The sequence below is a fragment of the Oncorhynchus tshawytscha genome, linkage group LG11 (assembly GCF_018296145.1).
Source record: "Oncorhynchus tshawytscha isolate Ot180627B linkage group LG11, Otsh_v2.0, whole genome shotgun sequence".
NCBI lineage: Eukaryota > Metazoa > Chordata > Actinopteri > Salmoniformes > Salmonidae > Oncorhynchus > Oncorhynchus tshawytscha.
This window is the reverse complement of record NC_056439.1, coordinates 48,179,854-48,194,673: the sequence shown is the minus strand read 5'-3', so window position 1 is coordinate 48,194,673 and position 14,820 is coordinate 48,179,854. Positions and strand designations below refer to the sequence as shown.

General features: G+C 43.9%; 1 protein-coding gene across 3 annotated transcripts in view; it reads left to right on the top strand.

Moving 5' to 3' along the window:
- Positions 1-13,575, top strand: part of bahd1 (bromo adjacent homology domain containing 1) — a 35,942-nt gene extending 22,367 nt beyond the window's left edge. For 2 of the 3 annotated variants that reach the window (XM_042330209.1, XM_042330210.1), the window contains exons 2-7: positions 1,868-3,417; positions 7,037-7,398; positions 7,970-8,129; positions 8,472-8,551; positions 10,617-10,708; positions 10,871-13,575. In XM_042330209.1, coding sequence (XP_042186143.1) covers positions 1,875-3,417; positions 7,037-7,398; positions 7,970-8,129; positions 8,472-8,551; positions 10,617-10,708; positions 10,871-11,060 — 2,427 coding nt within the window. In that variant the 5' untranslated portion in view covers positions 1,868-1,874 and the 3' untranslated portion in view covers positions 11,061-13,575. Of the gene's footprint in view, positions 1-1,867; positions 3,418-7,036; positions 7,399-7,969; positions 8,130-8,471; positions 8,552-10,616; positions 10,709-10,870 lie in introns of those variants that run through there. The other variant, XM_042330211.1, reaches the window with a different exon arrangement.
- Positions 13,576-14,820: the final 1,245 nt, after the last annotated feature.

Genomic DNA, 14,820 nt, shown 5'->3' with positions numbered 1-14,820 from the left:
AGCGAGTGACAATTGAAATGCTATTAGCGCACACCCCGCTAACTAGCTAGCCATTTCCCATCGGTTACACCAGCCTAATCTCAGGAGTTGATAGGCTTGAAGTCATAAACAGCTCAATGCTTGAAGCACAACGAAGAGCTGCTGGCAAAATGCACTAAAGTGCTGTTTGAATGAATGCTTACGAGCCTGCTGGTGCCTACCATCGCTCAGTCAGACTCCTCTATCAAATATCAAATCATAGACTTAATTATATTATTAATAACACACAGAAATATGAGCCTTTGTTCATTAATATGGTCGAATCTGGAAAGTAATCATCTCGAAAACAAAACGTTTATTCTTTCAGTGAAATACGAAACCCTTCCGTATTTTATCTAACGGGTGGCATCCATAAGTCTAAATATTCCTGTTACATTGCACAACCTTCAATGTTATGTCATAATTACGTACAATTCTGGCAAATTAGTTCACAACGAGCCAGGCTGCCCAGACTGTTGCATATACACTGACTCTGTGTGCAATGAACGCAAGAGAAGTGACACAATTTCACCTGGTTAATATTGCCTGCTAACCTGGATTTCTTTTAGCTAAATATGCAGGTTTAAAAAGATATACATCTGTGTGTTGATTTTAAGAAAGGCATTGGTGTTTATGGTTAGGTACAGTCGTGCAACGATTGTTCTTTTTTTCGCAAATGCGCTTTTGTTAAATCATCCCCTTGCGTTGCATCGATTATATTGCAACCCAGGACATGCTAGATAAACTAGTAATATCATCGACCATGTGTAGTTAACTAGTGATTATGATTGATTGATTTGTTTTTTTATAAGATAAGTTTAATGCTAGTTAGCAACTTACCTTGGCTTCTTACTGCATTCGCGTAACAGGCAGGCTCCTCGTGGAGTGCAATGAGAGGCAAGTGGTTAGATCGTTGGACTAGTTAATTGTAAGGTTGCAAGATTGATTCCCGGAGCTGACAAGGTAAAAATCTGTTGTTCTGCCCTGAATAAGGCAGTTAACCCACTGTTCCTAGGCCGTCATTGAAAATAAGAATGTGTTCTTAACTGACTTGCCTAGTTAAATAAAGGTGTAAAAAAATATCGATTTAAATACCGATTTCCGATTGTTGTGAACTTGAAATCGGCCCTAATTAATCGGCCATTCCGATTAATCGGTCGACCTCCAGTTCATAGTATGATAGAAGATTAAGTGCCGTAAGAGAAAGCAAGTCATCATAAGGCTTCAGAAGACTATGGGTCATTTCAGGTTTTAGGTTTTGTATTGGAAAAACGACTTCTATCCGGGAGTCTTTGATATGAATGGCCACTGTGGAAAGTGGCGATTTTCCTATTTGTGAATGACAATCCACTCTTAGACATTATGACTAGAGTGTGATTGTATTTCCTGAGAGCTAAACGTTTATTGCAATTTATTCTGTGAGGATGTAGATAAAGTAGAATCTGAAGCTTGTTTGATGAGTCACTTGGATCTGCACAATAGGATAAGGGCAAGATTTTGCTTTCCTGGAAATATGATTTTGTGTGTGTGTGTGTGTTGGGTAATTCCTACATCGATATGATCCTATGTCAGTCAGCAGCGGTATCTTTCTGATCTTGTCACTTTTTGAAACCCATATCCCCTCTGTACTAACCGTTTCTACTACAGGCTTACTCTTTAAGCCAGTTACCAGTTGCAAAATATGTGGTCAACCACATCAGTGTTTCAGCAGATAAAATATAGCTGTTTTTTTATGGGCGTAATAAAAACTGTATTGAGCCAAACTTTCTTTTTGGGCATCCACTGTCATGTCGGTTTTTGAAAAAAAAAAACTCTCCCCATGTATTGATTTCTTGGTCTCCTTCCCCAGGGTCTGTATGAAGGGATGTGATGACCCATGCAGATACAGCCCCAGTGACTCCTGGGAGCAGGTAGGTCTTCCACATGCAGAGGCCATGGTGGGGGGAGCCCGGCCAAAACTAAAAAGAGGGAGGCCCAAGGAGGTAAAGAGAGGCAGTGTGAAGGAGAGCAATGAACTGTGGGAAGAGGAGGAAGGCAGGAAGCTGGATCTGTGCGAGGGGGACAGCCTTGACTGTCGAGTCCTTCTCACTCGTCTGGAGTCGAGCAGTGATGAGGACAAGGAGAGCTGCTTGGAAGCTCCAATAGAGACCAAAGAAGAAGGGAGCCATAGCCTGGTGCGTGGAAGGACCAAGCCCTGCAAGTCTAGACAAAAGACCTGCAAAGCCTATCGGCTAGCGCCGGAACCAAACAATCAATCAAAAGTGTTATGCACATTACCTGTCGTGGAATCTCGCAAACGGAGGCTGGCCTCTCTCAACGCGGAGGCTGTGAATAGTCTGCTCTTATACAGAGAACATCCGCAAGGGTCCAGACTCGTAAATAAGCTACATTCCAATGGGAATCTGGCAAAGGATACAATCATTTTGGGCCATAACACCCCAATTGGTCCTAAGGTGGCAAAATCAGACATTTGTGGAATTGGAAGTTCCAAAACATACCAAAAGACTATGAAGATGGAGGATGTGAGTCTGCTGAGTCTGTACGGTCCCACCCCTCGGCGTCAGGCCAGCCTCAATGCTGCTGCTTTGCTCAAGATCACCAGCACCTCCTTCAAAGCCAAACACCGGAGGGCCAAGGCCAACTGCAACCAGCTGAGTGGGGTAGTGAGGATCAAGTTAAAGAAACGGCATCATCATGAAATCCATCACAGTCAATCCCAGGTCCAGCCACAGCTGGTTCAGAAATGCTGTAATCTCTGTAAAAGGGAATACTTCCACCCAGAACCACAGTGGGAGGGGACTACAGGGGGGAATGGCTCCATCAGATCTGACATCCAGTGTGGATCCTTCCTTGGCTACCCAATAAAGTCTGTGGAGGTACCAGTCGAGACCCAGGCGACTCCTTCTTTCTGCTGCTGCTCCCAGGAAAGGTTGGGGGAGTACTGCCACCGACTGGCCCTGTTCCTTGGCCAAAAGAGCTTCGGTGACGACGAACTTGAGGAGCATTCGCTCTCCAAGGGCCGCCTCCTCTCTCCCCGTTCCCTTGCCCACCCACATGCCCTGACCATAGGCCCCCACCCTTACCCATGTTTCTCAGGCTATTATGTCCACTTTGCCCACCACAAGACCTCCTCTACCCTCATGACCTCCATGAGCTCCAGCCCCATGCCCTACCCGCCCTCTTCTGTGGCCTCCATCACATTGTGCCCTGGTGGGGTCCAGAGTCCCAAGCTGCTGTCCCCGACCGGCTCCCACCCCTCAGGAATCTCCCACCCGGTCTACTGCTATGGAGAAGCCTGCAGAATCAGTCGCTACCCCTACAGAGCAGTAACAACCCTCGCCAGCAGGGGGTGCTGCTATAATGCAGGTTGCTCCAGCTGCAGCCATAACACCAAGTTGGGTAAGAGAAGGCAGAAATGCCTATAGATATGTAGTAATAATGATGTGAATGGGTCATGATGATTGCAGAGTGTTAACTGCATATTTGAGATGGCTCAGTGACCTTTTTTAGTCAATCAGTCAAATCGGCTACAATCTGCCGAGAAAATTCTCATGTTTTTACTTTTTTTAGAATACAGAGAATCAGAAATGTTACAGATGAGGCAAGAATCTAAAGTTTTCAAGAAAGTTGTTCAGTTGTGTTCTAGGATTAGGTGTTCTAGGGTTAGGATGAGGTGTTCTAGGGTTAGGATTAGTTGTTCTAGGGTTAGGATTAGGTGTTTTAGGATTAGGTGTTCTAGGGTTAGGATTAGTTGTTCTAGGGTTAGGATTAGGTGTTCTAAGGTTAGGAGTATGAGTTCTAGGGTTAGGATTAGGTGTTCTAGGGTTAGGATTAGGTGTTCTAGGGTTAGGAGTATGAGTTCTAGGGTTAGGATTAGGTGTTCTAGGGTTAGGATTAGGTGTTCTAGGGTTAGGAGTATGAGTTCTAGGGTTAGGATTAGGTGTTCTAGGGGTTAGGATTAGGTGTTCTAGGGGTTAGGATTATGAGTTCTAGGGAATCATTCAGTGGGATCTAAAAGCCCAGTGGGGTTTAAATCCACAGTCCTGAGCTGAACTTTGTTTCTTTATCCCTGCTCGCCACTCTAGCCATTAGTTGCGTGAGTAGGTCCAATGAGTAATCACCACAGATTGTGTAAATAGAATGTACTGTATTTACTATTGAAGCTGTGGACTATTCGTCTGGAGATGCCAAGCTGTGCTCTCTGATCAACCAAACAGCATTTACTCCCAGTGGACATATATACAGGGCGGCAGGGTAGCCTAGTGTTAGTGCGTTGGACTAGTAACCAGAAGGTTGCAAGTTCAAACCCCCGAGCTGACAAGGTACAAATCTGTCGTTCTGCACAGGCAGTTCCTAGACCGTCATTGAAAATAAGAATTTGTTCTTAACTGACTTGCCTGGTTAAATAAAGGTTCAATTTTTAAATATATATATTTTTTTTATAACACTACCGTTCAAAAGTTTGTGGTCACTTAGAAATGTCCTTGTTTTTGAAAGAGAAGCACATTTTTTGTCCATTAAAATAACATAAAATTGATCAGAAATACAGTGTAGACATTGTTAATGTTGTAAATGACTATTGTAGCTGGAAACGGCAGATTTGTTTTAATGGAATATCTACATAGGCGTACAGAGGCCCATTATCAGCAACCATCACTCCTGTGTTCCAATGGCACATTGTGTTAGCTAATCCAAGTTTATCATTTTAAAAGGCTAATTGAGCATTAGAAAACCCTTTTGCAATTATATTTGCAGAGCTGAAAACTGTTGTTCTGATTAAAGAAGCAATACAACTGGCCTTCTTTAGACTAGTTGAGTATCTGGAGCATCAGCATTTGTGGGTTCGATTACAGGCTCAAAATGGCCAATTAACTGTCTTCTTAAACTCGTCAGTCTATTCTTGTTCTGAGAAATGAAGGCTATTCCATGCGAGAAATTGCCAAGAAACTGAAGATCTCGTACAACGCTGTGTACGGCTCCCTTCACAGAACAGCGCAATCTGGCTCTAACCAGAATAGAAAGAAAAGTGGGAGGCCCCAGTGTACAACTGAGCAAGAGGACAAGTACATTAGAGTGTCTAGTTTGAGAAACAGACGCCTCACAAATCCTCAACTGGCAGCTTCATTAAACAGTACTCGCAAAGCACCAGTCTCAACGTCAACAGAGAAGAGGCAACTCTGGGATGCTGGCCTTCTAGGCAGAGTTCCTCTGGCAAGTGTCTGTGTTCTTTTGCCCATCTTAATCTTTTGTTTTTATTGGCCAGTCTGAGATATGGCTTTTTCTTTGCAACTCTGCCTAGAAGGATAGCATCCCGGAGTCGTCTCTTCACTGCTGGCGTTGACTGGTGTTTTGCGGGTACATGTGGAATCATTTCAGCCTGTCTTGTGTGTACAGTATCGAGCTCTGCTATAAAGCTTAACAAACCATGTATATATACATACATACATACATACATACATACATACATACATATATACACACACACACACACACACACACACACACACACACACACACACACACACACACACACACACACACACACACACACACACACACACACACACACACAAGACAGAAATGATTCCACATGTCATTTCAGCCAGGAGTCCCATAGCCCCTTTACAGTACTTGAGTCACTGCCTCCAGAGCAGTGGATGACGACCAGAACAGGGCCACTCTTACTGAGGAAATTTGTTCTCAGCTGGTCTGTGGTCAGATCGTATTTGTCGGGGACCACAGCAGCACTCATGACTTCATTTAAGTATGCTGATTACAGATCAATATGGCGCGTCGTTGGCTAGCCCGCTCAGAGGCGCTATTAGCTGAGGTAAATTGGTATTTGACAATGTCTTGTTGCCTCTGTTGAGCTGCCTGCTTTGATGTGACACAGAAATGGACCCTTTTCCCCAGAGAAGTGACGGAGACTTCTGTTTTAATTTCCTACTACCACAAGCTATCCGTATCATCCTAGCTGGCCTTAATGTTCAGGTGAACCTGCACTACACTAGTGTGGTGGGTTGATTCCTTTGGGGTTTTCAAAGACTCCACACACACTCCTACATTACATTACAGCGTCTCCACTACCATTGTGTACAGAGCCAATCATGCATCAGCTGATGGAATCCTAGATTTCCAGGAACAAACAGTAGTGGTAAATGAGTGCTGACTGAGATGATGGGAGGCAAGTAACATAAATGCTATAATAAAAAATAAAATATATATATAAGTAGAATATTTGCATAATAGGTGGCTAAACACTATTCACTAAAAAACATCTCTCCACTGCATCACTATTACAGTATCATAATTATTCCATTATTCCAGAAGGTTCAGTTGTGTCAAGTCTGATAACAGAAAAATTTGAACATATAGACAGCAACATTAACACATAATGGATACAACCTTGGCAAGGTATATACAAGATAAAATGGAAGTCACAGCCATCCGTTTTCATTTCAAAGCCGTACTGATGCTTGTACAAAACTTGTAGCAGCTCTGTTGGTTCGCGCCCTCAAGGCAGTGCTGCATATTGGCTGTTCAGTGGATGTGTAACATCCAAGATTATTTTATTACCCCTTTTTACTTGTGCACTCTTTGTAAATGTCTCAGAGAGCTTTTTGCTTGTACAGATAGATGTATGTTCCCTCCCTCTGATCACTCTCAATATCTTTAGCCAGCTCTCTGATTCCACACTGCCTGTCTGGGGGACCATCAGGCCACAACAAATGGCCATCTCTGCTACTCTGATGTGGCCATCCCCGTGGCCAGCCCCGTGGCCAGCCCCGTGGCCAGCCCCGTGGCCAGCCCCGTGGCCAGCCCCGTGGCCAGCCCTGTGGCTCAAAGCTACAATTAAGACAGAGGATACAGGTCGTGTTCTTATCTCTACTGCACACAGCGTCAGTGGCACTGAAACGGAGTGTCCCCATGGCAGGAAAGGAGAGGATGAATGTGAAGTAAGATGTGAGTTGAAGAGACTGATTACTCCAGTGTCTGACTGTTCTACTTTTCCCCACAGAAGACTACTCCTCGCCTTTGGAGGACCACAGCCCCCCCTCTGTCCCAGTTTCCCCCACACAAGGCTGCCTTGCCACCGCCAGCGCTCCCCCAGCCGGCCAATCAGTGCCCCACCTCCAGAACCCTCTATCGGACCCCAGCCAACCGAGGATTACTCTGCAAGTGACCCGGGAGTGTCCTCAGCGTGCAAAGCCACCCAGCAGCTCTCGGTCTGGGGTATGTGGTGACTCCCATATTCGAGACGAGCATCAGCTGGTGCCTGTCGCCAGCGGAGCTGCCAAGCAGCAGAGGATCACCCGTCGCCGGGCAACCAATGGCTGGCTGCCCGTGGGCGTGGCCTTCGAGAAGGAGGTTTTCACTGTGGTATGTGTCGCTCTGTGTTAAGAGATACTGGTTGTGCCTTGTAAGATAGCTAGCTGAGGCTACAGAATATTAGAATTTCCTCTAAAGGAAAACTTAGCCTGTATGCATGTATGGTATTATTACCATCCACTTTTACTTCTGTGCTAAAAACATTGCTAATAACCGGGTGATTAGCATGTGCTAATAACAGTTCCAATAACCAGATGATTAGCATGTGCTAACAATACTGTTAATAACCGGGTGATTAGCATGTGCTAACAATACTGTTAATAACTGGGTGATTAGCATGTGCTAACAATACTGTTAATAACCGGGTGATTAGCATGTGCTAACAATACTGTTAATAACTGGGTGATTAGCATGTGCTAACAATACTGTTAATAACCAGGTGGTTACCATGTGCTAACAATACTGTTAATAACCGGGTGATTACCATGTGCTAACAGTACTGTTAATAACCAGGTGGTTACCATGTGCTAACAATACTGTTAATAACTGGGTGGTTACCATGTGCTAACAACAATGCTAATAGTATGTGCCATCAACAATGACATATTGACTATGTTTCCAGGGGGAAGAGACGACAGTGTTGCGCAAATGTTTCGAAGGAGTACAGCGGGATGGGGAGGTCATTCGGGTTCGAGACACAGTCCTTCTGCGCTCCGGTACCAGGAAGAAGTCTCTGCCCTACGTAGCCAAAATCTCAGCCCTGTGGAAGGACCCCAAATCAGGTGAAGTTCTGCCACTTTCACACGTAGCTAAACTGATACAAATGGATGATATAAAACTATAGGCTTGTTTAAAAAAAAAGCTTCAAATAGTGTTGGTTTTGTTTTAAATACTTGGTCGGCACTCAAGTGAACTGATGGCCAGGTTTTGTACTTTTTCATACTACTCCATCTCGCATTCCAGTCAGCAATCAAATGCTCTGTCTGCCGCAAACTTTTGTAGAATGTGACAAAAAAAGTTTAAATGATTATGAATGGGGCTCCCTACACATCACATCAAATGTTCAATTCGACTTTGGTAATCCTCTTCTCACTCTGAAAATGGCACTGTTTGTGTGTCCTCAGGAGAGATGATGATGAGCCTGTTTTGGTTCTACCGCCCAGAACACACACAGGGAGGACGAAATCCCAACACACACTGTGAGGTGAGTTCTCCGGAAAGCCCAGTTCACACTGTGAGGTGAGTTCCCCGGAAAGCCCAGTTCACACTGTGAGGTGAGTTCTCCAGAAAGCCCAGTTCACACTGTGAGGTGAGTTCTCCAGAAAGCCCAGTTCACACTGTGAGGTGAGTTCTCCAGAAAGCCCAGTTCACACTGTGAGGTGAGTTCTCCTGAAAGCCCAGTTCACACTGTGAGGTGAAGCCCAGTTCACACTGTGAGGTGAGTTCTCCGGAAAGCCCAGTTCACACTGTGAGGTGAGTTCTCCGGAAAGCCCAGTTCACACTGTGAGGTGAGTTCTCGGAAAGCCCAGTTCACACTGTGAGGTGAGTTCTCCGGAAAGCCCAGTTCACACTGTGAGGTGAGTTCTCCAGAAAGCCCAGTTCACACTGTGGTGAGTTCTCCTGAAAGCCCAGTTCACACTGTGAGGTGAGTTCTCCCCTGAAAGCCCAGTTCACACTGTGAGGTGAGTTCCCCGGAAAGCCCAGTTCACACTGTGTTCACACTGTGAGGTGAGTTCTCCGGAAAGCCCAGTTCACACTGTGAGGTGAGTTCTCCAGAAAGCCCAGTTCACACTGTGAGGTGAGTTCTCCAGAAAGCCCAGTTCACACTGTGAGGTGAGTTCTCCAGAAAGCCCAGTTCACACTGTGAGGTGAGTTCTCCAGAAAGCCCAGTTCACACTGTGAGGTGAGTTCTCCAGAAAGCCCAGTTCACACTGTGAGGTGAGTTCTCCTGAAAGCCCAGTTCACACTGTGAGGTGAGTTCCCCGGAAAGCCCAGTTCACACTGTGAGGTGAGTTCTCCGGAAAGCCCAGTTCACACTGTGAGGTGAGTTCTCCGGAAAGCCCAGTTCACACTGTGAGGTGAGTTCCCCGGAAAGCCCAGTTCACACTGTGAGGTGAGTTCTCCAGAAAGCCCAGTTCACACTGTGAGGTGAGTTCTCCAGAAAGCCCAGTTCACACTGTGGATGCCATCTACAATGTTTGTGCAGACTCAGCCTGGGGAAAGAGATGGCAAACATTGTTTCCATTTAATTATGTATTTCCTGGAGAAATAGGCTGCACAGGCTTCCCAGTGTCAATATCCCCCAGGAACAAACACACTTTGTTCACCCAGGCTATAAATACTAAACAGCAGCCTTATTCACAATACTCTGCGAGAGAGAGTTGGGGCGTGTTCAGTAGGGAGAAAACGTTTTGAAACCGGGAGGCACCAGCTGAACTCGTCCAATGAAAAAAAAGATTTTCATTTAGGGTTGTAAAATGTTTTACTACAGTGTGCTCTGCTGAATACCCTGGGCTTTGAGAAGACCAAAGCTACTGCTCTGCTTTACGGAAGTCTCTGAAATGATAACCAGCTAGGAATAAATCAAAACTTAGACTGCACCATTTTTGAATTCCCAATGCAAGGGTGATTTCCTGATGAAGAAGTTGGTTGAAAAGGGCTATGCAGACCTTTCTGTGTGCAAGCGGATATTTTAGAATTGGTTAAGGGTTTGGTTGAGGGTTTGGCTTGTCAGTTTGCACATCAGAAAAGTCTGTATAGATCTTCCCAAATGGGTCTTTATGATGATGATGTCAGACACATAGTTAAGGGATCGTTCAGAAATGACATATTTTGATATATGTAAATACAGTATGTTCAATATGCTGAACTATCTCTTTACGCTGCTGCTTCTCTCTGTTTATAATCTATGCATAGTCACTTTAACTCTACCTACATGTACATATTACCTCAATTACCTCGACTAACCGGTGCCCCCGCACATTGACTCTGTACCGGTATCCCCTGTATATATAGCCTCGCTACTGTTATTTTACTGCTATTCTTAAAATTATTTGTTACTTTTATCTATTTTTTACTTAACACTTATTTTTTCTTAACTGCATTGTTGGTTTTTAAGGGCTTGTAAGTAAGAATTTCACTATTGTATACAGTATTTCACTGTAAGGTCTACACCAGTTGTATTCGGCGCATGAGACAAACAACATTTGATTTGTTTTGTTTCATGATATTCAGTTTTCTCTCCTCTTGTCACCCAACTTCATTTCCAGAATGAAATTTTTGCATCTCGGCATCAGGACGAAAACAGTGTGGCCTGCATTGAAGACAAGTGCTACGTGTTGACGTTAGCACAGTACTGTAGGTAAGGTCTGTTCATCTCTGATGGGAGATGGGGTGTGAGAATGAATAGTATGTGGGAGACACAAGCTGTTGAGTGGGATTCTATTACATTTTATTTGTTGCATTGCATTTGTTCACTTATTTGCGCAGTCTTTTTGACATGTCCTTTGGCTTGGTGTTTCAGATATTGTGCTTTGGTGACTCGTCGGGGGGAGGATCTCCCTGAAAGTACCACCAGAATGGTGCCGCCTTCTGTCGAATACGCCGTCCCTGCCCACTGCTGCGTGCCAACGGACATCGACCCCGACCTGGTGTTCATGTGTCGCCACGTCTACGACTTCCGCTATGGACGCATCCTGAAGAGTCTGCAGTAGCACTTGTGTGGATGGTGGTGGAACGGAGGAATCTTAAACAGTGAAAGAAAGGGCTGAAAATACAGGATTTTGAGACCGACCAAGCCACTCTGTTTTGAAAGGAGTGGAAGGTGTTGACAGTTTTAGGCAGAGGAAGTCTCGAAGTCTGGAAGTGCTTTTGCCCAATGTCTCTATCTCTCACTCTTGGGGGATTTGCGAAGGGTCACACTTGGTCAAAGAGGAATTGTGTTTTATCATCCCAAGCACAAATCCCCTTCAATAAAACTGATTTGCCAAATTATTATTTTATTTTTGCATCGTCCCATGACTTTGCCTGTATCTATGTGGGTTATTAGTTACGTTGTGTTGGCAGATGGTATCAGTTAAGACTTGTTTTGTATTTAATGGGATGACTCATGAATTAGATGGTGGCTTAACATATTTATCTGTATTGATTTAGTCTTGAGTTTACGGTTTAATCGGCTTAAGTGCAAAGACATGTTTATTTCTATATGGAGAATTTTTTAATTTAATTTTTTAAAAGTAATTTAAGAGTGCATTATTTAGTATTTTCAAAGCAAGGAAGGCGACTACGAGATAATTATCATTCCTAAGTAGAAATGATCCAGGCGTTCGCCAAACACTAACTCTCTGTCTGCATTGTCTTAGAGGTAAAGTACCAGTGAATCCCAAACCAGCCTCTCGCCTATACCTCACCCCTACCAACTATACCTCACCCTTACCAACTATACCTCACCTCTACCAACTATACCTCACCCCTACCAACTATACCTCACCCCTACCAATTCATGACCCTACGTAGTCACGTGTTGCTGACAAAACTCCCAGAGTGGCGAGGTGATTAAATAAACCGAGACACATTCTTGACTTGAATTATGCAATTCATGTATGACATTTAAATAATAAGAGCATGAAATTCAAATGAACAAATTCCCCTGGTCATTTTACAAGATATAAAATCGGACACAACAAATGCTCCATTCTCTTGTATGAAATTGTACAAAATATATTGTGTTTACATGTTGGAATAGCTCTTCGCTTTGGAACTGGCAGCTTTGCTGGCTTGGTCGAAGTGGCTATCGAAGGGTTTGGTCATTGTCACACCCTCAGCTTTGGGACACTTGTTCAAATGAAGGAGGTGAGTGTGAAAGTGCAAATGGAGGGGTGAGGGGAAGGGACTGGTTTGGGATTCAGCATGAGAATGACCAGTGACTCAACCGGGCCAACCCCCACGATAATTGTTTGTCCCTACTACCCTGCCTTGATTTGACCAATGAACGGGGGTTTGAACACCACACGCGCACTGCCATTAGCCATAATAACTTGCCTTACATCCCGCCGGTCGACATGTAGGATGCAAGCTCCAATACGTTCAGTTCACACCTCACCAAAAAACCTGCCTTCCATCTAAACCAAGGTTGCCAGTGGGTGGAGCTACAGTTCAGTACAAGCCCCTCCCCATGTTACTGTGCACTAATCCATGTTCCATTATGAGATCATCGACTGTGTCCTTAAACTGAACATGCTACTGATTCATTTACATGGAAGTCACACTGTGGATTTATGTACATGTGTGTTTGCTTAGATTAGAGGGAATCAAAGTTTGGTATTACAGTTCCTGGAAAAGCTTCCTGTCTGACCAACACACATACACACACACACACACACACACCTGCTTCTAAGCTGTATCTCGATGTATAGGGCACAAGCCATAGGAGTACCTTCCTTACACGCTCAAGTCCTTTTTATGTCCAATCAAGATGTGATCGATTTTTCTTACTTGACTGTTGTGCCTGCCTGTCTCAGTGGACTCAGTGTCCAAGAACTATCCATGAAAAGTAGGCCAAGATTATTGTTATTTTTTACGTCTTTTTTTTAAATGCCTTTTTTTTCATGAAATTCTGTTAATTGCAAAGAAATGTTTGTACCAACAAGGGTATAGAATGGGTATAAAATGCCCCATTCAACTCATTCCCCGGTGTAGAAAACTCTCATGTTTGTACCAACAAGGGTATAGAATGGGTATAAAATGCCCCATTCAACTCATTCCCCGGTGTAGAAAACTCTCATGTTTGTACCAGCAAGGGTATAGAATGGGTATAAAATGCCCCATTCAACTCATTCCCCGGTGTAGAAAACTCTCATGTTTGTACCAACAAGGGTATAGAATGGGTATAAAATGCCCCATTCAACTCATTCCCCGGTGTAGAAGACTCTCATGTTTGTACCGACAAGGGTATAGAATGGGTATAAAATGCCCCATTCAACTCATTCCCCGGTGTAGAAAACTCTCATGTTTGTACCGACAAGGGTATAGAATGGGTATAAAATGCCCCATTCAACTCATTCCCCGGTGTAGAAAACTCTCAATTCCAAGTTTCTTTGTTCCTGTGTGCATTATGTTCCGAGTTTTAGAGGTTCTGGGAATTCTGGGAAAGAATATTCATAGCACAGTGTTTGTATTATTTAACATGTAATATACAAATATTTGAATGGAATAAATCATGAGTTTTAACCCAAGAGTCTCATATGATGATGTTGCAAAGTCAATAGGGCAAATCTTTGCATATGTTTTTCTTTCTCTTTTTCTCCCCCACTTTAAAAAAAATAATATCTATATATTTATAAGTTTGTGTACTTTCCTTCTGATCCTGTAAGGTGGGTGAGCTGTTGCTAGGAACAGGCTGAGAAGTGTACTAAGAACAACCCACCACAAGGTGTCATACTAGTTCATCTCTCAGTGTTTTATTTAACATCTCTCTGTCTTGTGACAAATACAATATTGATGTCTCCATGGGCCGTATGCATCAAGCATATCAAAGTAGGATCAGTTGTGTCTTTTTTAGAACACAATTCATTTTGATTACATGGACCGTGAGACCTGATCCTAGATCAGCACTCCTACCCGGAGACACTTGATACCCACAGACCCAGAAGTTCTTTCATATGGATCCTCCAATCCAATAAATATTGGAACAATATGAGAAAAGATATTTAATTGTTGACCTTTCACAGTTTCCTCACATTACTCCGCTTTTTACCGAAACAGTGGCAGGGAGGCAATCGGTAATCGTTTCAACTGTGGGATTGCCCCTTTAGTAAGGCATGATAATGTACCGGAAATACAGACGTGATGTAGAGACGCCATGAGGAGTGTGAAGAGCAGACAAAGACATCTGTTTTTTGGCCCACTACTCCCAAGTCTGCGCCAAACCCATCTTTAACTAGAAAACATGGATCTACCTCTCCTTGTGAATTAATGGAGGCCATTCATGTCTTCTTGTTGAGTGGATCAGGAGATGGGGGTGTCCAGGAGATAGAGACGTGTGGCGTCTTTCATCCAATACAGTAATTAGGGGTGTCATGCATATGCATGAGGCTCTCTTACCACTCAATCAGCTTCTGGGTTTTGAATACCATGGTACATTTGCATGTCTAACAGCATGTGTGTTTGATGTTTGATAAAAGCTAATGAAGGGTAAACTTCTTACTTGTAATCCCCTTGTAACTGTGATTGACCCAAACTGTACAACATCTGTACACTGAAACATGCGGAGGACAGAAGTCCATTTGCACTAGGGAACTTGTACAAGTGTATCTCTACAGCAGCTTGCGGAGGTATGAGTGGAAATACACACACACATACACACACACACGTGGACACACACACACACGTGGACACACACACACACACACACGTGGACACACACACACACGTGGACACACACACGTGGACACACATACACGTTGACACACACAC